The sequence below is a fragment of the Astyanax mexicanus genome, chromosome 4, assembly GCF_023375975.1.
Source record: "Astyanax mexicanus isolate ESR-SI-001 chromosome 4, AstMex3_surface, whole genome shotgun sequence".
Lineage (NCBI taxonomy): Eukaryota > Metazoa > Chordata > Actinopteri > Characiformes > Acestrorhamphidae > Astyanax > Astyanax mexicanus.
In genome coordinates, this window is record NC_064411.1 from 28,442,399 (window position 1) to 28,466,791 (window position 24,393).

The 24,393-nt window shown below is 37.7% G+C and overlaps 1 protein-coding gene across 1 annotated transcript; it reads right to left on the reverse strand.

Moving 5' to 3' along the window:
* Window positions 1-194: 194 nt before the first annotated feature.
* LOC103024052 (vasoactive intestinal polypeptide receptor 2) lies at window positions 195-23,211 on the reverse strand. Its single transcript, XM_049476814.1, has 13 exons — window positions 23,024-23,211; window positions 16,519-16,621; window positions 16,031-16,144; window positions 14,695-14,786; window positions 10,869-10,966; window positions 9,465-9,597; window positions 9,206-9,356; window positions 7,077-7,137; window positions 6,802-6,871; window positions 5,277-5,368; window positions 3,720-3,846; window positions 2,491-2,532; window positions 195-2,004 (listed from the first exon to the last, which is right to left on the reverse strand). Exons 1-13 carry the CDS (start codon window positions 23,087-23,089, stop codon window positions 1,837-1,839), a joined length of 1,317 nt encoding a protein of 438 aa, XP_049332771.1. The 5' UTR covers window positions 23,090-23,211; the 3' UTR covers window positions 195-1,836.
* Between the last annotated feature and the right edge of the window lie 1,182 nt (window positions 23,212-24,393).

Consider the following 24,393-nt stretch of genomic DNA (forward strand, 5'->3'; position numbering starts at 1 on the left):
TTGTGTGAAAATGTAAATGTAATAAAAGGCTGAAAAATAATTACTTCAGTAAAGTATAGATAACCAACATTTCTTCTTAAGGTAATGAAGAATTTGTACTTTGTTAATTTGTCACCTCTGTATATAAAATTGTAACATGTTTCACTTTCAGCATTTGATAAGTTCTATTGGGAATGAAATATAAGTCTACAATTTTTGCAAAACATTGCATTCTCTTTTTATTTACATTCATTTACATTTTACACAATATCCTAACTTTTTTGGAATTGGGGTCATACATTTACAAAGGCTGGCTTTGGTTGTACACTCATGTTAAACATCTAAGTGTTTACAATTCAAAATACACAATATCTGGACAATTACATAATACAAATTTAAATCACTAGACTATCAGAAGTCTCTACTTCCACTTAACTGTTACCTTGCGAATGTCCAGAGGACTGACAGCTACAATAACAAGAACTTAAAAGTACAAAAAGCTTTTTATATAACCTTAAATACACAGATCAATCATAACATTATGACCACCTCATTGTTTCTATGCCCATTATTTATTTTTTCAGCTCCACTGACCATATAGGACACTTTGTAGTTTGTAGTACAATCACAGTCTGCAGTTCTGTATCTGTTTCTCTATATACTTTATTATTATCCTCCTTTCACCCTGTTCTATAATGATCAGAACCCCACAGGAGAGAAACCCCCCACAAAGCAGCACTGCAGTGTCTGTACTGGTATGGTGGGGGTGTATGAGGTGTTAGTGTGTGTTGAGCTGCTGGTGGTTTTAAACACCTTAATGTCATTGCTGAACTGAGCAGTGATGAAGAGCTGGAGTATGACCAACACAAACTGTGCAGCAACAGATTCAGAGCTTCTGTATTGAAAATTTACTTTATTTCAGAAATTTAGTTCAAAAAATGAAATTCATATATTATATAGATGTAATCAACACAGAGTGATCTATTTTAAGCGTTTATTTATTTTATTGTTGATGATTATGGCTTAAAATCCAGTCTCATGAAATAAGAATTTTAAATAAGATTAATTGGTACTTTTGGCAGTGTGGGCAGTGTGCCAAGACCTGCTGGAAAATGAAATCTGCATCTCCATAAAAGTTGTCAGCAGAGGAAACAGCAGTGGATCAACAACAGCAGATGTCATGTCTCTCCAAACCATCACTGATTGGTGAAAATTTCACTCTAGACCTCAAGCAGCTTGGACTCTGTTTCTTTCCACTCTTCCTCCAAACTCTGATCCCTTCATTTACAAATGAAATGTAAAATTTACTGATGATCAGTGATGGTTTGGAAAGACATCTGATCTGCTGGTGTTGGTCCACTGTGTTTTATCAAGTCAGTGTAGTTTTGTTTTCCCAGAAAACCTTACAGCTCTTCATGCTTCCCTCTGCTGTCAACTTTTATGGAGATGTGGATTTTATTTTCCAGCAGGACTTGGTACACTGCCCACACTGCCAAAAGTACCAAATATTCTATTTTTCTGAGACACTGATTTTTGGGTTTTTATTGGCTGTGAGCCATAATCATCAACAATAAAAGAAATAAAAACTTAAAATAGATCACTCTGTGTGTGATACATCTATATTATACAGTATATGAGTTTCACATTTTGAACTGGATTACTGAAATAAAGTAACTTTTCTATGATTTTCTAATTTTTTGAGATCTGCTAGTATTTTAGTACTCAGTATTCTGTCAAAAATACATATACACTCCAAGGATTTTAGAGAACTGTACATAATGGGAACTGCTCAAAACAAAGTACTGCAACATTTATTAATGTAAGACAAACTCAAACACGCCTGAAGCATCGTCTTCATCAGAGCAGAGTGGCTTCTGTCTGTAGAGCTGATGCCACCCTGGATGGCCCCTGGGATTCAGTGCCGGTTTGTTTGTGGAGCACACATGCATTCTGGGAAGTGGAGTTCCAGACGGTTGGGCAGTTTAGACACAAGCTCTGCCACTTTCTCCTCAGCTCACACCGCACCTAAAACAGGAAAGAGGAAATGAGGAAGAGGAAATGAACACCAGTACCACCCCCAATAACAATATTAATTTAATATTATTTCTATTACTAAACAGTAAAGATTATTTTGCCTTTTGATCAGCCCCATGAGGATGTCTCATGTGTTTGCTTTGTTGTTGCTAAGCAGTCGCTATGGTATTCTGTGTGGTTACTATGTGTTTCCTGGGCAGTTGTTATGCTGTTGCTAAGCAGGGTTGTTAAAATGTGGCTTAGTGGTTGCTATGCTGTTCCATGTGGTCACAAAGGTTTGTGTGGTACTTGCTATTGTGCAAGATAGTTGTTAAAAAATAAAAACTCATTATTAGATAAACTTAAAGCTGTATAGAACAGCTGTTGACTGTGTTAATATCTTGTAAACTCTTAACTGGTGATAATTTCTTAAATAAATTTTAACAGTAAACTATTATTTATTGTAAAATGTTTGTCATATAAGTAAGAGATACCTACCTCCCTGTTGAAAAAACAATACAAGATGGCCACAACCAAACCCTGCAATAGAACAAGCATCATAAATGACCAATAACATTTACAATCTTCTTTATATATTCACACCCCTTGAACTTTTTCATATTTTGTCACCTTACAACCACACATTTAAATGTATTTTATTGACATTTTAAGTGATAGAAACATAGCACATAGTTGTGAAGGGGAACAAAAATTCAAAGTATTCATCCCCCTTTAGTCTGAACCCCCTAAATAAAATCCTGTGCAATCAATTTCCTTAAGAAGTCACTTAATTAGTTAATATAGTCCAGCTGTGTGTAATTTAGTCTCAGTAAAAATATAAACACCTGTTCTATGAAGGCCTCAGTGGTTTGTTAGAGAACACTAGTGAACAAACAGCATCATGATCAGCACTAATCAGAGAAACAGCCAAAAGCCCATGGTCACTCTGGAGGAGCTGCAGAAATCCACAGAACAGTTGGGAGAATCTGTCCACAGGACAAGTATAAGCCATGTACTCAACAAATCTGGCCTTTATGGAAGAGTGGTAAGAAGAAAACCATTGTTGAAAGAAAGATGTAAGAAGTGCTGTTTGTCATTTGTAGCCATAAGCATGTGGAAGAAGGTGCTGTGTTCAGGTGTGGCCAAAGTTGAAATGCAAAGTGATATGTGTGGAAGAAAAGTAACACTGCTCTTTACCCAGAACACACCATCTGCCAACAACTGTGAAACATGGTGGTGGCAGCATCATGCTTTGGGGATGCTTTAGAGACTAAAAAAGACTTGGGACTGAAAAGGAGATTCACCTTCCAACAAGACAATGACCCTAAAGATACAGAGTTACAGTGGAATGGTTTAGATTAAAGAATATTCATGTGTTAGAATGATCCAGTCAAAGTCCTGACCTAAGATAAGACATGAAAATTGCTGCTGTTCACAGACACTCTCCATCCAATTAGGCTGAGCTTGAGGTGTTTTGCAAAGAAGAATGTGGCAAAAATCTCAGTGTCTAGCTGCGCAAAGCTGGTAGAGAGATACTCCAAAAGAATTACTGCAATAAGGTGACAAAATGTGAAAGGAGTATTAAGTTTAAGGAATATGAATACTTTTGTATACTACGAATTGTTTTACATACAGTACACTAAATTAAAAATGTGTATGTGTTAAATGAAGGTATACATGCAGCTCAAAGTTGTTGTTTTCAGACAAACATAATAAGAGTTCTATACCTGAAAAGAGCCCAGAGCCAGATCAAAGAAGATCTTGTAGTCGGCCAGAGACTCATTGAGAGACACAAACACCACATAATGGATTCCAAACAGAGGAATCAGCAGCAGAGTGGACTTAGCCAGTCTCCTACAAAACACAACATACATATCAAACAAAACATCCTTCTATACAAATACTACATACACATCACACACAATGCAATACAATACAATACAATACAATACAACACTTATAACACACAAGAATCCCCTGCAAAGAGAAACCATCAGTCTCATTATTTTCATGTATCATTAGTAGATGGGTTAAATGACATGCGTTATTTTAAAAGGAACAGATAAATATACAGCAGAGAGGATTTTCCATTGTCATACATCAGGGGTACCAACTTTTCTCCTGAAGAGCTACCATCCTGCAGGTAAAGCCTGATTCACACTACACAACTGATTGTGCTGTAATTGTAAAAAGTCTTTCAGTTGTTGTGGCTTTTACAAAATTACAATTACCTTATTTTTCACACTATAAGGCACACTTTCCCACATTTTCCCAAAATTCACCTTTTAATCCGGTGCACCTTATGTATGAACTCTATCAGTCAGATTTTAAGAAGCAGTAAAGCCACTCTGCTGAAGTGCAGCATTATGCAGGAGAAATTCGGGAATCTAAGCTTACTGTAAATAACCAGAAGTGCTTTACTCACCCAAATAAACAGTTTTTAGGAAAAAAAATCTGTGTAGATCAACATCCAGTGCTTATTTTTACTTTGAAAGAAAGTAAAAACCACGCAGCGGTAAGACATGATGAATTAGAAGTTCCTGAAAGTGTCTTTTAAAATGCGCTTTATAATCCGGTGAACCTTATGTATAAAAATAAATCAGAAAATAGACATTTATTGACAGTGCACCTTGTATTACGGTGCGCCTTATAGTTCGAAAATAAATATATGGTATACAACTTTTCACTGTGGGTCCCACACGTAACATCACGAGAACATTCCAGAACTCAACACATGTGAGAACCAGTGATGCCATGCAGAAGATGCATTGGTTGGACACGCGATCCAATTGGCTATACATAGTTGCTGCTCTCGCCTCACAGTCTTCGACTGGTCCAGATATTAAACCTGCTAGATACTTTCTAGATTGACTAGAAAACCAGAATAAAATCTTGTAGCATAAACAAAGCCATACACCTCCATCCTACATCTAACATGCCCCATTCACCTGATCAAGCACTTCTGGAGGCAGTAATTAAATGGATCAGGTGTGACTGATTAGTGGGTGGAGCTAAAGTCTGTTGAAAGGAACCTTTCAAGAAGCAGCATGGTTGGAGACCCCTGCATAAATCCCAAGATAAACATAAAGTATGCCTGTAACGGCTTGTCAAAAAAGATATGTGTGGGAAGGGCTGCAATTAAATGCAGGAGTGTGGTGTTTGGGCACATTTAAAGGCTGGTATTATATATATTTGGCCATATAGTTTATCTATTAAAGAAAAAAAAAACTGAATATGGTGGTCTTCACTCAGCATTTGTCATTGCTACACTCAAACAGATTCACCTGTATTGTGAGTGGTCGTTACCCCCAACATCAGGGCAGCGTAGCTTCTGCAGCAGAATTCGAATAATGCTGATGAACAGAATAAAGTTCACCTGAGTGGCAAAAAGAAAGTCAGAGAAAAAGTTAAAATTAGGACTGTTAAACGCATGCGATTACTATCATTTTTTATTCCATCACCCCACGTTGGCTTTATCTCCCCTCACCACTAATATAAATAAAATTGCATTTTACATTTCTCACATTTATTTTTTTATTCACAGTTGCAAGAAAAAGTATGTGAACCCTTTGGAATTACTTGGATTTCTGCATAAATTGGTAATTAAATGTGTTCTGATCTTCATCTAAGTCACAACAATAGACAAACACAGTCTGCTTAAACTAATACCACACAAATAATTATATGTTTGCATGATTTTATTGAACACTAAATGTTAACATTCACAGTCAGGGGTGAAAAAAGTATGTGAATCTTTGGATTTAATAACTGGTTGATCCTCCTTTGGAAGCGAAAACCTCAACCAGATGTTTCCTGTAGTTGCAGATCAGACCTTCACAACTGTCAGGAGGAATTTTGGGCCATTCCTCTTCACTAAACTGTCTCAATTCAGCAATATTATATATTACATTTTTATTAATAGTGGTCCTGTTGCATTCATCCGCTGTCCAAAAAAAGCATTGCTGCTTTGAAATTTGCAAAAGGGCACCTGGATGTTCCACAACACTACTGGCAAAATATACTGTGCACAGATGAAACCAAAAGCGAGTTTGGAATTTGGAGTTTGGAAGGTACACACAACGATATGCGTGGAGAAAAAAGGCACAGCACACGATCATCAAAACCTCATCCCAACTGTGAAACATGGTGAAGGGGGCATCATGGTTTGGGGCCGCTTTGTCATTAATAACAGAAAAATTAATTCCCAAAGTTCACCAAGACATTTTGCGGGAAAACTTAAGACCATCTGTCTGCCAACTGAAGCTCAACAGATAATGGATGATACAACAGGACAACGACCCAAAACATAGAAGTAAATCAACAACCGAACGGCTTCAACAGAATAAAATACGCCTTCTGGAGAGTCCTGACCTCAACCCAATTGAGATGCTGTGGCAGGACCTCAAGAGAGCGATTCACACCAGATATCCCAAGAATATTTTAGCTGAACTGAAAGAGTTTAGTGAAGAGAAATGATCCAATGTTTGGTTGAGGTTTTTGCTGCCAAAGGAGGATCAACCAGTTATTAAATCCAAAGGTTCACATACTTTTTTCCTCTCACTGTGAATATTAACATGTTGTGTTCAATAAAACCATGCAAACATATAATTTTTCTGTGGCATTAGTTTAAGCAGACTGTGTTTGTCTTTTTCTTGCAACTGTCTATATATATATATATATATATATATATATATATATATATATATTTTTTTTTTTTAAATGAAGTATATCTGCTTGATATTCTAAATTGCATAGTAATTTAAGGCAGTTAGTGCTGCTGTAAACACTGGATAGTGTCAGAGGATTTACCATAATGGAAAACACGATTGGTCCATTGATGACCCAAATGGGAACTGGATGATCATTACGCTCCCAGCAACTAGACCCACACACACACAAACACACACACACACACACACACACACAGAAATGTACATCATTATTGTTTTGCCACACATCTATTCCACAATTGCTGTGAATCTATACTCATTAGCATGTCTGAGACAGAACCTGTCACTCAAAGATGAGCCTACGTGTAAGAGCGTGTGTGATAGTGTGTGTGTGTGTGTGTGTGTGTTACTCACTCTGTATCTTCCAGCTGATGTCTTGTCAGTATCCATGCAAACACAAAAAGTGCTGGAACTCCTGACACACACAAATACACACACACACACACACACACACCAATTACTTTCACATTCACAAACTTTAATGATGTGAATTTGAATATATTAAGTAAATGTATAAAATATTCTGGTATGACAGATCAGTAAAATTCTGCATCTAACAATGACTGCATAGTGCTTAACCCTTGTGTGGTGTTCATATTTTTGTTACTCGTTTACTTTGTTACTTGTATTTAATTCAGCAAAATTAAGCAGTTTTACATTAAAATGCTTTACACATGCTTGCTTCACCTAAATTGCAAGCAATATAAACAGCCTACATGGTTAATATTTGCCCTTTACCTTTCTTATGTTACATTTCTTTCAAAAAGTGCTACTCTTTTTTTATTAGTTTTTTAATAAAATGTAAAAGAAAATGAATTTAACTCAAGATATGAGTAGAAATTTTATTTAGTTTCAAATTTACAAATGAAGCAATGTTTATTAGCCCTTGGCCAAACATACTGTATGTAATATAAATGTGTAGTACAGTGTGTGTTTATCGAAAATGTGTTTTGATATATGTTTTTCACAAAAAAATGAGCCAATGCCAATGAGTTTGAGTTAGAAAAAATATTTTTTTGTATCATTTGATGAAAAATGAAAACGGGTCCCACAGACCCGAACACCACACAAGGGTTAATCGGCCCAAATAAATACACTTTTGGTGTTACTTCATTATTTAATGTAGACGCAGTCAAATTCATTTGTTATCAAACTTCTGTGCATAAGATATGATCTAGAATGGCCACACCCACAACTAATATCATTGGCTACCGATGGTTTGGGCTTAAGAGTAAATTTCTGTGGCATGGTAATGAATTTATGTTTTGTATTTATGGGCAGTGCAACCTTGATGAGTAACAGTTACTCCTTTTCTTTTAACCCCTGGCACTATCCATACTAGCCAGGTTAACCCCCTCACTCACCCTCACTGTGTAGTCTCTCCCTCCAGGTTACCTCTATGTGTTTACATGAAATATACTAGTGCATCTCAAAAAAATAGAATATCATTGAAAAGTTACTTTATTTCAGTAATTCAGTTCAAAATGTGAAACTCTAAAAAAAATAAATTAAAGTGACCACTTCAGTTTCTGAATCAGTTTCTCTGATTTTGCTATTTATAGGTTTATGTTTGGGTAAAATGAACATTGTTGTTTTATTCTATAAACTACAGACAACATTTCTCCCAAATTCCAAGTAAAAATATTGTCATTTAGAGCATTTATTTGCAGAAAATGAGAAATGGCTGAAATAACAAAAAAGATGCAGAGCTTTCCGACCTCAAATAATGCAAAGAAATGAAGTTCATATTCATAAAGTTTTAAGAGTTCAGAAATCAATATTTGGTGGAATAACCCTGGTTTTTAATCACAGTTTTCATGCATCTTGGCATCATGTTCTCCTCCACCAGTCTTACACACTGCTTTTGGATAACTTTATTTATTAACAATTTATGCAGTTCAGCTTGATTTATCATTAAGAGGTCTCTTCTTTTTTTCCAGAGCTGTATTTTATAGACGTATTACACATGGTCATGTGATGGTCTGCTGGTGTCAAATCCAAAGTCACTGCAGTGTTTTCCTAGACAACTTTTATAGAGATGCGGATTTCATTTTCCAGCAGGAATTGGCACACTGTCCACAATGCTTAAAGTACCAATTGGTCTTTAATATAATATTAAAATTCTCTAAAACACTGATTTTTGCGTTTTTGTTGGCTGTAAGCCATAATCATCATCAATTAGATGATATTAAAATAGATCACTTAGTGTGTAATACATCTATATAGTATATGATGTTCACATTTTGAACTGAATTACTGAAATAAAGTAACTTTTTAATGATAATCTAATTTTGTGAGATGCACTAGTATGTTAATATGTGTTTGCTTGGCTTCAGTGTTATAGGCTACCAGAGAAAGTTACAACTTTCTATGCTGCTGTGAGTGGCTGCAATGCCATCATCACTGGTGAAGAAAGTAATTGTTAACATGTAGGTTATTTTTTCTAAAGCAGCAGTTGAGCTGAACTGTAAAACTGCTCGTACCCCAGCCGATGATCATGTAGTACAGCAGGTGTGTTTTTTCAGCAAACGTGGCCAGCAGGAGTGTGTGCAGGTAAAGCCCCTCCACCAGCAGCCAGAAGACATTAGCCAGTATAAAGTAGTGGAAGAACACCAGGGTTGCTCTGCAGCCAACCTGTTATTAATAGAAAAAATCCAATATTAATGAATTTATTAAGAGCTGTATGAGCTTTTAGATCAGATATATATATATATATGGGTTAGATCTGTGTATGAGTCTCACCAGTGAGGGCTGATCACTGCAGTCAGTGCTGTGGGAGAACAGAACACTATCCTTCACCAGTACGACCACAGCTCTCAGTATGAATGAGAGAAACAGGTTCAGATGGATGTAGTTCCGCGTGCAGTGCAACCTCCTACAAATGCACAGACACAGTTCAGTAAATGTGGATTAAGATGTTTTCTATTAAAAAGTAACACATGGGACAGGCCGAGTGGTCCAGTGGTCTAAAGCGCTGCCACTATGAGCAGGAGGTCGCAGGTTCAAACCCCCCCTCATGCAGCTTTGCCATCAAACTGCCGGTGTCAGAGGGAGCAAAATTGGCCCTGGTCCCCTCCAGGTGGGTAGATGGCGCTCTCTCCCCACATCACTCCTAGGATGATGTCTGCAGCACAGGGCGTCTGTGAGCTGATGTATCTGAACCGAGCCGCTGCACTGTCCTCCGAGCACACATGCGAGAGGAAGCATGTGTTAGTCTTCACCCTCCTGGTATGTTGGGCCATTGCTAGTGATAGGGGGAGTCCTAATGAGTGGGTTGAGATGTTCTGTCTTAAAAGTAGTCTATTATTTACGGTGAAGCTTTAAATGAATGTATTGTATAATTGTTTTAGTTTGCAGTGTATATGCATGCACTAAATATTCTGCAATATTATTTGCTGCATTATATTATTTTATGCTATATTATTTATTTTGCCACATTATGATTATACTGTTATACTATTATACTATATTCCTGAAATTAACGAATTATTTCAGTTTTCCCATACCGCCAAATATATTGTTATCGCAAAAATACCCTGAAATATTGTGATATTATTTTAGAGCCATATCGCCCACCCCTATTGGGTAATTGGCCGTGTAAACTGGGGAGAAAATTGGAAAAATTAGAAATAAAATGATAAAAAATAAATAAAAAAAAGTAACACATGGCAAAATTGTTGTTTATGATTAAACTAAGACTACGTTTACATTACCAGGTCAAAAGGACTTAAATCTGATTTTTTTGCTCAATGTGGCTCAGATCAGATTTTTTCATGGCTGTGTGAACGTGCCAAATCCGATTTGAGTCACTTTCATATGTGGTGCTAAATTAGATAGCTATCCGATCCATGGTCAGGCTCAGGCAGAGAATCTTAACTCTAGTGCAGTGTTCTTTAGCTTCTATAGAACATGACAAATTTCATGAGACAGGACTCTAGTTAGTGTCCCATATTTTAATCCTAATGTAGGTGTTTTTAATATATATAATATATTATAGTATTGTAATAGATTATAGTAGTGAATGCTGATTAACGTTAACATAGGAAAGTTGGTATGTGTTGAGGAGTGCTGATTGTCAGTGTGTTGTTGAACCTAAGCACAGAATCTGCATTATAACCAGCATTCAGAAGGACCCAAACAGCTCACCTGAAGATGCAGAGGATGGCACTGCCTGTCGTTAATGCGATGAGAGACAAACTGTGACCAAGTGTGTACAGAGTCTTCACCACCGTGTAAAACACCAACTAAACACACAATAAAAGACAAAATAGAGGAAATATTATATGTAAAAAGAGAGTGTGTACTTGTATCTACAACCCCAAATCAATATAATACAGATAAAAATATAAAAGTAAATATAGAAAACACTAAATATAGCAAATCAAATACTGTATGTCTTAATTTAAAATGTAAATATTAAAAGCATTAATTTGACCCTGTTTTGTTTACTGCACACTTGTAGTTTGTTTGGATTTCAAAGACTACAGATCATTACTTAGCCAAAGTGTAGATTGTTTGTAAACCCAAAATGTGGGCTATAAAACTTATATTCATAAAATTACAAAACAATGCAAAACAAAAACTACATTTTATGTGTTTATTTTTATTTTTTGGCACCCCTGAATGTATTTCTTCCACTAAATTATTGCAATTACACATGTTTATTCCTTTTGTGTGTATTGGAACTACACAAAACAATTAAATAATAATAAAAAACACATAACTTTTGCCACCCTCCACTTATCATTTGGTGGCACAGCCTTTGGAAAAATAACTGAAATCAGTTGCTTCCTATTGTCTCACCTTAGCCTGTGTCTGTGCTGTGTTTATTCCTGTTTTGGTTCCATGTGCTTCTGCCCTTTGTTTTCCTGTCTTGTGTTCACAGACATCTGCTCTTTCAAGCACATGGCCTTGTTTTGTTATTATCCTGTCTCCGCCCTCAGGGGTGCAACTACATACTTTTTGATACTATTGGCGCTGAAACCCGGTGCAAGAATTAAAAAAACCCTCAAAAGTCCTCCCCAGGGAAAACCAGAAAACTGATTGGCTGTTTCTCCTGAAAGGCGGAACTTTATCCTTGAACTGGCTCCGTGATTCGAGTCAAGAGATTTTCCATTCACAGCGGACAGTGGTCTGTCTCCTCACTTATAGTACAGCTGAGCTGTACACCTATAACCATCAACAAGCTTCTTACACCTCTCAACTGGAATTTTGGACCACTCATCTTCTTAATTGCTGACCACTTCAGAACTATCCAGCGTTTGGTTTCTATCAATCTCTAGGTGCTTTATAAGCATGTTTGAGGTCATTGTCTTGCTGGAAGACCCATGGCCTAGGACACAAACCCAGCTTTCTGACTCTGGGCCCTACTTTGCAACCCAAAATGGGTTTCTTTGGGAAACTTCACATTTAATGATGCCTTGCAAACATTCAAGCCCCTTGCCAGAGGCAGCAAGGCAACCCCAAAACATCTTTAGATCTTCACAATATTTGACTGTACGAATGATGTGCTTTACCAAAAAGCTATTGGTCTCATTTATGTCTCTGTTTCAGCAGAGATGTCCTCCTGGGTCTCTTGCCATAGCGTTTTATTTAATTAAATGTTTGATGGATAGTTTGTGCTGAGACTGATGCACCCTGAGCCTGCAGGACAGACTGCATTTATTTTGGAACCATCCAGACTTTCCTGCATTTCCTGCATTGTTCTCTTCTATCCACACCCTGGGAGGTTAGCTACAGTGCCATGGGTTGTAATCATCAAGATCTCTGGAGATGAACTTGAGGCTTTGAGATTGTTAATTATTTGCCACAATTTTGGTTCTCAATTCTTTTAGACAGTTCTCTCCTTCTCTTCCTGTTCTTCATGCTTAGTGTAGCTCACACAGACACACAATGCAAACATTTATCAATTTCTCTCCTTTTTCTCTGGTTTCTGGTGTAATTTGTAGATTGACAACACCACACTTGCCACAGGTGAGATTAAACAAGCATCACATGCTTAAAACTTTAATTTACCTACAGTTTTGTGTAATATTATTTCAAATTTGCCTCTAAATAAACATGTGTATAACAAAACATGTGTAATTGAAATAATATTCTACTTAAAATACTGGAATTTCTGGAAAAAATATAGTGGAGCCAACACTTTTGACCATGACTGTACAGCTTTGGAAAAAAAATAAGGGACCCCTTAAAAATGATATTTTACAAAATAAAAAAACCTCTGGAATATAATCAAGAGGAAGATGGATGATCACAAGCCACCAAACCACGCTGAACTGTTTGAATTATTGCACCAGGAGTAAAGACATAAAGTTATCCAAAAGCAGTGCGTAAGACTGGTGGAGGAGAACATGATGCCAAGATGCATGAAAACTGTGATTAAAATCCAGGATTATTTAATCAAATATTGATTTCTGAACTCTTAAACTTTATGAATATAAACTTGTTTTCTTTGCATTACTTGAGGTCTAAAATTCTGCATCTTTTTTGTTATTTCAGCCATTTCTCATTTTCTGCAAATAAATGCTCTAAATGTGAATATTTTTATTTGGAATTTGGGATATATGTTGTCCGTAGTTTATAGAATAAAACAACAATGTTCATTTTACTCAAATATTTACTTGGAAATAGCAAAATCAGAAAAACTGAAGTGGTCCTTAGCTGTAAATTGCAGTTAGAGGATATAAACCACATCTTGTTCTTTAATTTCGCTTCAGTATAAAATTCTGTTTATGTTCAGATGTCTCGCGTACGCTGTGTTTAGATGGGAATGTTTAGCTGAGGTGCTCCTCTGACCGACTGAACATCCCTGATACCTAAATATTTACCACGGCCTACAGACACCATCACTCAGCAAATAGGTCAACTACAACACACACACACACACACACACACACACACACTTTCCCTGCCACACACACAGAGAACCACTTACTGTGTGAGTAGTCCTGAAAACAAAGTCATTAGAAGTTATTGCTGCTCTTTTAACTGTGGTTCACAGTTTTTAACTGCACACACTTTTGGCCAATTTCAATGGGTTAGTAACTTCTTATCTGGTTCCAGTCGAGGCCCAGTCAGTTCACCCTCTGAAACATGCAGGAGCTCTCATAATGTCTCAAAACTTTATACAATTCCACACATGAATGGATGAATCCACTCAGGCACACATGTTCACACAGCAGGTAAAAACTGATGTTTATTTAAGAGTGTTCACACTGTCTTTGTTAATGGGATCTTAATCTGACATTGGTCTAAACAGTTCACACTCCTAAACTGATGCACATGAGCAGAACAGCAGAGCTTCACGTGAAGTTTCAGTTTCATTTTCTCTAGCTAACAACTTTTGGTTAGTAGAACATTTTCTTACCATTACAGTTAATGTTCTTAAAACATTGGTCATGTTTTCCGGATGCTCTTAGATTTTTTTTTGTTTAACCAATGAAGTGTGAAGCTACTTTGAGCTTTGTTAATGGGCAACATTATGCCCCTATCACTAGCATTGTAGGCCTTTTGGGAGCATCGGTTAAAAATGCTGTATTTCAGAATGCTGGGGGTGAACGGAGAGGAGTTATTTCACAAAAGTTTGTACTCGTTATCATGTTTTATTACAATCCAAGTCCATTTCACACCAGAGTTCTCCTTTAAACCAACTTCAATATATATTGTTAAAATAAATAGTTATTTGTTTATATTCTCTGTTTTAGTTGAGTCTTGGTTCTTCCTCTTAATGTAAGGGAGTTTTTCCTTGCCACTGTTGTCACCACAATAGTTAGCATCTCTAATGGTGCTGCTCATAAGAGGCATGGACCTGTTTTTCTCTGTAAAGCTGCTTTGTGACAACTTCTATTTGTAAAAAGCACTATAGAAATAAAACTGAATGTAGTTTAATGTATGTAATGTATTATTTCTGGTTGTGTAACCAATAATCAGTTTTTATAGTTCGACAACTGTAACACACAACTATACACACCTTGTCCTGCTGTGTCTCAGTGCCACACACACTGGTGATGTTGGGATAAACTTCAGACCAACCGTCAGCTGTGCAGTTCTTACTGATATTCCCTGCAGGGAGAGAAAGAGAGAAAACAACAATATAATTATTATTTCTTTTTTAATGACCATTAGGATTGTATTTTCTGTAGTAACTCATAACATGATCAGGATGTATCATCAGATATTAAGGAAACATGTTGATTTAAAGCACCGACAGCAGTTGTCAGCAGAGCTTCAGCCAGTATTTTCTATTTTAACTGTGCAGTATGCCACGGAAATCTGTGTGGGTTTTGTTGCCTCTGAACCAGCCCATTCCCCTAGTCCCATTTCCACACCCCAGGTTGGCAGGTATAGACAACAGCACCACCAATGACTAGGAACCATTGGATGAAAGTGAAGAGTGATGTTCAGCTTTGTAAACTTTAGCTGTGCTGCACGATACATAATATACATTCTGATTAGGGATCAAATTGGGGTCTTCTATTCTTCTATTTAAAGGATTGTTTAAAGGATTATCCACCTTGTTCGATCGGATAGAAATTGTATTCGGAATAGCCTCAATCAAACTACTCAATTCTGATTGAGGTGTTTATATTGACATGCTCTATTCCGATTGAGTTATTAATCCGATTATTAACAAATTATTAGGCTGCATGTAAACATAGCCAATCTGGCAACATGCGTAAGCCCCTCATCTGGAGAGATGCTCTATCCATTGTTGGGAAATAAGACTCTGTATATATATATATATATATGTGTTGGGTAACACTTTACTTGGATGGTCCACTTTATGGCCTTGTTGATGCTCAACTGACATTCAACTAACACTGAATTGAATGTCGATTAAATGTAACTTAACCCTATGTTGAATGTAAATTATTCAAAATAAGAACCTAACTCTACACCTAACCCTAACCTTAACCCTTAATCAACCCTAAAATCTAACCCTACACCTAACCCTAACCCTAACCTTAACCTAAGCTTAAAATCTAAATCTACACCTAACCCTAACCTTAACCTAATCTTAAAATCTAACCCTACACCTAACCCTAAAACTAACCTTAACCTAAGCTTAAAATCTAACCCTAAACTCAATCCTAAAATATTAAGTTAAGCGTTTGGATTAGAGTTGAATGTAGGGTTATACTCAATAGAGAATCATTTACTTTCACCTTTCAGTTCAGTTGCATTTAATATACATGTAGTTGAATGTTAGTTGAATGTCAGTTGAGTGTCAACAAGGCCATCAAGTGGACCATCCAAGTAAAGTGTTACCATGTGTTGAATTATAAACATAGAATATACTTACGCACCATTGCTATCGAAGCGTGTTTTCAGCACAGGCGGACAAGGGATGGTGACGATTTGCCCAACCTCAGCTCCATCCCAGCAGGAGATACGATCCCATACGCCCTTACAACCAGGACCTACACACACACACACACACACACACACATAAAATTGTAGTTTTTCTTCATAGGTTTCCTTTTGAAAAAGCACAAATTAGTTGCTTCACGAAGAGATAGAGAGAGAGAGATAAATAATGGAGAGTCCATATGAATAATAATATAATAAGATTTATTATTTTTAGTATTTAGAGTTTAGGATATTAATATGACATCATTCAGTAACTGCAGACTCTGCTCACAGCCTTATTAAATCCAGATAACGCACACACACACACACACACACACATACACACAAACACAAAATCAAATACACAGCTGGAATGAAAAGATCTTTTCGATGGAGGGGTTTTTGTATTTGTGTGTGTGTGTGTGTGTGTGTGTGTGTGTGGTACCGCTGGAGTTGTTGTGCTCCTGCTGTTGAAGTCGTGTCAGACACTCCTCCTTTGCTCTCTGCAGCTCCTGGTAAAAACTGCACATTGGGTGTCTTCCACACACCTAACCAACAAAACACACACACACGCACAATATTTAGGCGTGTTACAGCACTACAAAATCATGCATTTAATATAAAACTTAACCCAAACTCAACCAAGCAGCCACGCATGCTTTGTGAAGTAACACATAGGTTGATTTAGGGAGTGTCAGTGTATCTTTGCTATCAAAACAATGGGAAAAGTACACCTTGCACAGCTCAAAACACCCAAAAGGCATATACTAATTTTCTTAAGTAATTATGCGAGTGTTTTTGGCGTAACCTGAAATAAACCAAACCAGTCATTTGCCTCACATTCCCTTTAAGGGTCAGGTGTGCTCTGACTTTGGAGGATTGGCATTTTTACTGTGCAGCCCTTCTGTGCTTCTCAGCAGAGGAAACTGATCTGCTAGTTTACTCTGTGAAGGTGCGAGAGGAGGTCATTTATGGAATGAGCAATGTTATTTAATTTTCTGTTCTGTTTATTGTTGATGTAAAAGTCATGTCAGCTATTAAATAAATATGTTGTGTGAGAATAATTATAGTTTTTTTTTTGTATTTTTTGGTTACAATTTAGAAAAAGGTATTGAAAAAGTATCTTTTGGGCATCTGTACCAGTATAAAAAAAATTAACCGATACCCAGCCCTATGTATGTGCAATGAGAACATGCACATCGGCCTGCGTTGCCAAGATAGCAATGAACGCCTGACTGTTGACTCTTGTCAGGGTATTAATCAGCCAGTGGTGCACCTGTATTTTCTGCCATCAAGAAGAAATGTACCTGAACACTCCTCACTTCAAGACCACCACACCAATCACTGTAGAAATATTCACCATATAAGCCCCGTTGCTATTTAAGCAATGCAGGCACAAGATATAGAAATAGACTGTTTGCTGTGTGTAAAATAGCCTGCATTACATTTGGTGATGTGAGGTTTGATGGAGCTGATTGGCCATGGAAACTCATTCCATTAAGCTTTCTACACTCTACTGTTCTTGAGCTAATCTAAAGCTACATCAAGATTGGAGACTGAGAGAGTTTCTGTCACTCCTAGTCTCTTCCAATGTGTTATTATATCACTGACAGTTGGCTGTGGAATATTTAGTAGTGAGTAGTGAAATTTCACGACTGCACTTGTTGCACAGGTGCTGCATCCTATTATGATACCACATTGTATTCACTGAGCTCCTGAGAGCGACCCATTCTTTCACTATTTTCTGTAGAAGCAGTTTGCATGCCTAGCCTAGGTTCTTGGTTTTATACACCTGTGTTGATGGAAGTGATTGAAACACCTCAATGAGTTCAATGATTTACATGGGTGAGTGAACCCATCCAACCCTTACTTTGGCAATATAGTGTATAATCAGATTTAAACACTCTATTCAATAAGGTGAAAAAGGTCAAAACAGCCAAAGATGAGTTTTGTTGAGTTTTGTCAATTTAATCACAAACAAGTCCACATGTCCCCACAATGTTGAGATCCACTAGACAGCATACAGTACTGTGCAAAAGTTTTAGGCACCAAAGCAAATTACACTAATCCATTTATCTCAGCAATATGAATGTTTTTATGAGAAAAAAGCACCAAATCTGATTTGAACACATGCAAATAAACATAGATACAGTAAAACGTAACGAGGAATTCTCATTTTTAACTAAGTGTTATATCCTGTGAGCCAAGCTGTAGAACAAACCCTAATGGAAAAAACAGCTCATACCAGCTAAAGCTGGTCAAGCTGGTTGACCAGCTTTACCAGCTTAAGCTGTGTTTTGGAACCTGGTAACTGGTTTCTAGCTGGTAACTGGTGTATAGCTGGTCAGAACATCTAAAACCAGCTTGTAGCAGGTTTGCAGCTGGTAACTGGTTTCTAGCTGGTAACTGGTTCATAGCTGATCAGAACATCTAAAACCAGCTACCAGGTACCAGGTATGTTCTGACCAGCTTTACACCAGTTACCAGGTACAGACGAGCTACAAGCTGGTTTTAGATGTTCTAACCAGCTATACACCAGTTACAACCTAGAAACCAGTTACCAGGTTCCAAAACACAGCTTTATCTGGTATGGGAAGTGTATGCTCCCAGCATGTGTATATTTTGTTCAATTCCATCAGCAGCTCACCTGATTTACATTTACCAATTTACCAAACCAGCTGTTGATTAATATGATGAGAAATGAAAGCGCAGCGTAAGTTCTACTATAGACTCCAATGCTACGTCACCTAATTACCTATCCAATCAGATTTTCTCTTCTGCTTTAAATAACGATCACTCATTCAGTACCTTGCTGCATTTCAGACGCTGTTGGTCGCTCTTCCCCTCCTCCCTCCCCGCCGCCTCCAGGTTGGTCCCGTTTGGTTGCCCGGGGGTTGGCTCCGCCCTGTCTTCAGTGTACGACAGGATCTGCAGAGCCCAGATGTATCAAGCCCTGGGCCGATGACGGGCCTACGCCAAAGACTCTAATACATGAAATCGTTTCTATACGACTTTCACGAACATATACGTGTACTTGTTTCGCCTACAAATATTTTGTTCAAACATTAAATAATTCAACTAACTAAATTTGCTTCCGGAGTCGTAATAGTAGAACTATAAATAACTCTATTAAACTCAGATGAGAAGAGATTAGGAGATGTTAAAGCTGTATAAAAGCTCTGCTTTTTGTAAAAGTTCTGTTTGTATTTATTGTATTTTTAGTGTTTTACTAAGATAATAAACACTTACTTCACAGATAAGAAGCTTTTTCTTTACTAAAAATTCCCACAGGTGCCTAAAACATTTGGACAATACTGTATATTATTCAAATTTTTATAGCTACATTTTAATTAGGGGCAGCATAAGACAGACAAACAGACAGAAATGGACAGACACTAATCACGATATGTCAATTTCTTCATTACAAACTCATGCAAGGGAGATCAATACACCCAATCACACAGTTCCAGGAGGGCAGTGCTGTTCTGTGATAGAGAAGAGATCTATAATAATGGGATCTGCCTTTTACTATCTGTGTGAGGAAATGAAAAAACTGCAGCTCTGGTAGTTTAAAGTACAATAACACAGCAGCATAATGTCCCATGTGGATGAAAAAAATCCACAACTTCAGATACAGAATGTCCAATCTATCTGATGCCCACTATTAGACCTCGCTTGAACTCTGATCATTCACATCACATTTTTCCATGAGCACATTGCCATGAGAAGGTTGCCATTGTTCAGCCTCAATCACAAGACAACACCTCATAAATCAGGTAACAGGTTGTGGTTTTGTACAGTGGAGGAAAGTTATTATGAAATGGCTGTTCAGGGGAATTGTGGAGGTCAAGATATCTGAAGGTGGTTTAAAAGTACAAGAAATTTTGCAATAAAACATGCAACTGCGACAGCCAAAAACATACAAATTTTGCTGGGTTTAAAGTGAAGGCATTTCTTGTAATGTGACCAATGAGACTTCTCACGCAAAATAAGTGAAATTCCCAGGTTTGATCTTATTTTACACCTTTGGGGAAAAAAACAAGCTAAAGAAGAATTAATATTTATTATTAAGAATTAATACTTATTATTACGTAAAATGCTATTGCATTATTTTGAGATAGTAAGTGCCTATTTTGAGAAACTATCGACGGTAAGTCATTATTTTAAGATACTGTCTCATTATTTTGAGATACTATCTCATGATTTTGTGATAGTATATGTATATGTTCAGTTCCATCAGCGGCTCACCTGATTTACCACATTTATCAATTTACCAAACAAGGTGCTGATATGATGAGAACGAGAAATACCTATTAAACTTAGATGAGGAGAGATTAGGAGATGTTAAAGCTGTAGAAGCTCTGCTTTTTTGTAATATTGCTGTTTGTATTTATTGTAATGTTAATGTTTTACTGAGATATTAAACACTCACTTCACAGATAAGAAGCTTTTTCTTTACTAAAATTCTATTTTGTGATAGTAAAAAAGTAATTATTTAAAAAAAAATGACATAGTATCTCAAAATAATGACCTGCTATCTTAAAATAACGACTTAGTATCTCAAAATAATGAGAAAGCAGTTTACTTAATAATAAGAAAAAATGTGCTGAATTTTTTTTGTTAATTTTAGGTGGCAGGAATGGGCTTCCATACACCAGTAATTCTCACTCTGAGACACTGTTAAAGGACACACTTCACACTTGCATTTCTGGACAAGCTGAGAGATACAGAACCATCACTGAAACTGAGAAAAGCATGTAGACTGAGGTGGTAGACTAATATAACAGGATTTTAAATGACTTTATGACTTTAACATAATTTTATTACTTGTGTTACACAGCATTACGCATTTCCTGTGTGCGCTGTCCTGTCTCCTTCACCATAGTCACCATAGAGTTCCATAGCGTGTCAAGTCAGGAGCTGCACAGCTAGAGATGCTATTCTTCATTTTCCACTCAGTAGAGCTTCACAATGATTTTGAAACTGTCATGTAGTGTTATGTTATGAAAATATGTTATATAATATTGCATTAACTTGACACCAATGTTAAAGGGTGTGATCTGCATGCATCTACGCTTCCATGTGTTGGTTTACTTGTGTCCAGTTAAAATTAGAACAGATCATTGATCCTGTGTGCAGGACAGAGAGGTCCCTGTTAGTGTCCCGGGGGTCTGCACTAAGTCCCTTCACCCTGGGCCGAGCTGCTGGTGTGTGGGAACCGTTAGGCTCACTGACCCAGAAAAAAAAGGGCTAATTGAATTCATTATACATTCATGAGATTATCATTTCACAACAAAAGTACATAATTAAACAAGCGTCTGATTAATGAAATTTTAGTCTGTGTAGCTGGAAGGACCCCTCAGATTACAGCTAGCCTACATCTCTACTGAAAATACAGCATGAACGAGCCCAAGCAGCTGATTGGCCAGATTTGATTTTGAACAGAATATGGAAACCTTGGTCAACCTGATGGAGTTGGACAATCACACTGTAAAAACTAATTGCTAAAAAAGTAAATGAGTTATCTATATTTTTTGGTGCAAAATAATATTTGCATGCTGGTTGTGCAGTCAGTGTGTAGTCCTTCCCCCTGGCTACATTCCACTATATGTTCCTTTGTACCGTATTTTTCGGGCTATAAGGCGCATCTAAAATCTCAAAAATCATCAGTGCGCCTTATAATCTGCTGCACCTTATGTATGAATTTTACCAGTCAGGTTTTAAGGATCAGTAAAGCCACTCCACTGATGTACAGCGTTATAAGAGTGAGTTTTCACTGCTAGCTGATAGCGCGTCTGGATTACCAGAACACTCAGGGTTCCTCAGTGTAGCTCTATTGGGCAGCATTCAGAGCACGGAGCACGGAGAATACAGGGTACACAGTCAGTCTATAGGAGGAACTAATGTTCACAAAAGTGTTGCAACCGTCGCTGCGCTGAAATCGCACCCTGCCATACGAAAATGAAATGAAATGCCATACTTCTCTCTCTCTCTCACACGCTCTTTCTCTCTCTTGCGCCCGCGTGCCCTCTCTCTCTCTGTCTCTTGAACGCCCTCTTTCACTCTTGCATGCCCTCTCTCTCAAAATGTTTAGGAAAAAAAAAATACTTGTAGTAATGCTGTTGTTTTTTGTTCTTAATAAGGCGCCATAATCAGACTCATTGTTTATTTGTTTGTTTGTTCCAACAAGATCTAAAAGATGGATCTTCTCATGATGACAGCAGGAGAGAACCCTGGTTTCAAGCATTTAATGAAAGGGCTCGTGCCCTGTTATGACATTCCATGCCAAAAAATTAAACATGATTATAATGAAGTTTCATTGATGTTATTAAGTTACTAAAGGTGAGGCTATACAGAATGTCCAGACTCTTTATTTTTCACCCAACCGCACCGAAAACGTAAACGTATTGTGGGGTTCTATTTAGTTTTCTTGGCCATTAATTTACAGAAAAGCAAGCTTTATAATTCTATGGCTACGACTTAATTATCTTATTGGCATGCCTTAATGATCGCATTTCCACACATTAGGATATCATTTTCACATCTTAATAAGTCGTGGCCACACCTTAGGATATCATTCCCATGCCTTAGTAAGTTGTGGCCACTCTTATTTTTTTAACATGATGCCACCTCTCTCTGTAAAACTCTGTAAAGACCAGCTTCAACCAGTTTTTGCAGGTAGATGGTTTTGAATGGACTAAGATCACCTTGGTCTTTCAACCTGGACCAGACCTGTTCCAGAGCTGGACCACAGCTGGACCAGAGTTGAACCGGAGCTGGACCACAGCTGGACCAGAGTTGGACTAGACCTGGAACAGAAGTGGACCAGAGCTGGACCAGACCGTCTTTCAGCAGGAGCAGGAGTTTCTGCGCTGTGGTAAAGCTGTGTTTCTCCAGAGTAAATTAAGCTGTGTTTTTTATCGCTGTTTAAAGTGAGATGTGTAACTTACCGTATGTAGGCACGCACTCAGGAGCAGGAGCACAGCCAGCGCGCGCTGCTGCACGGTAGAGTCCATTTGCGCGGGAAATCTGTGTGAGGTAAAACCTGCAGCGCTCAGCTCTCAGAGAGACGCGGAGCCGCGCGCGCTGCCCCTCGCGCCCCGCGCTGTCTGAGGCGCTCGCGGACACGGGGCTGAGCTCCGCGGGCGGGCGGGCTTGTATGAGCGCGCGCTCAGTGTGCGCGTAGGGAGGATCGTGCTGCTGCAGCGCGCGAGTGAGTGACAGGAGCGCTCGCTCCAGACAGAGGATCTCATTATCCGGGTATTCATTAGAATACTGTGACTTTTAGCCCTCAAAACCTTAATACTGTTCATTATTTACACCATTTATAATACAGTACCCGTCAAAAGTTTGGACACACATCCGTATCCAATGTTTTTTACCCAATACTGAAGTGAGACTATGAAGGAACACATAAGGAATCATGTAATAACTTAAAAGTGTTAAACAAATCAAACTGTGAAGCATTTAGGAGCTCTTATCTGGGATGCTGTTAACTTGCGGTTTTTGAGGCTGGTTACTCTGATAAACTTATCCTGTACAACAGAAGTAACTTACTCTTCCTTTCCTGGGGTGGTCATAAGGTTTTTGATGGTCTTTGTGACTGCACCTGAGGATACTTTCAAAGTTGTTAAAATTTTTACTTTAAAAACTGAATTGTTTTAATTCAGCTACATTGGAGGATATTTCAGCATAAACATCCTGTTTAAGATCTTCCACAGCATCTCAATCAGACTTTGACTAGGCCACTCCAAAACCTTCATTCAGAGGTGGTCATTGTCCTGCTGCAGAACCCAAGTATGCTTGAGGTCTCGAAAAGATGGCCGGATATTCTCCTTCAGGATTGTCTGGCAGCAAAGCAGCCCCAGACCATCACACTACCACCACCATGTTTAACATTCAGTATGATGTTCCTTTTCTAAAATTAGGGTGTCAGTTTTATGCCAGATGTAACGGGTCACACATTTCAAAAAGTTGATCTTTTGTCACGTCAGTCCAAAGAATATATTTTCAAAGTCCTGGAGATCATCAAGATGTTTGTTGGTAAATGTGAGATGGGCCGTTTTGTTGTTTTTGGTCAGCGTTTTTTTATCTTGGAACTGGAGACCAATTTCACTCAGTCTCTTTCTTATTATTGAATCATTAACATTGATCTTTACTGAGGCTGTAATTGAGACTTGCAATTCTTTAAATGTTATTCTGGGTTCTTTTGGGACCTCCTGGATGAGTTGTTCATGCCCTTTTGGAGTCATTTCTGCAGGCTGGCCACTCCTGGGAAGGTTCACCAGTGTTCCATGTTTTCTCCATTTGTGAATAATAG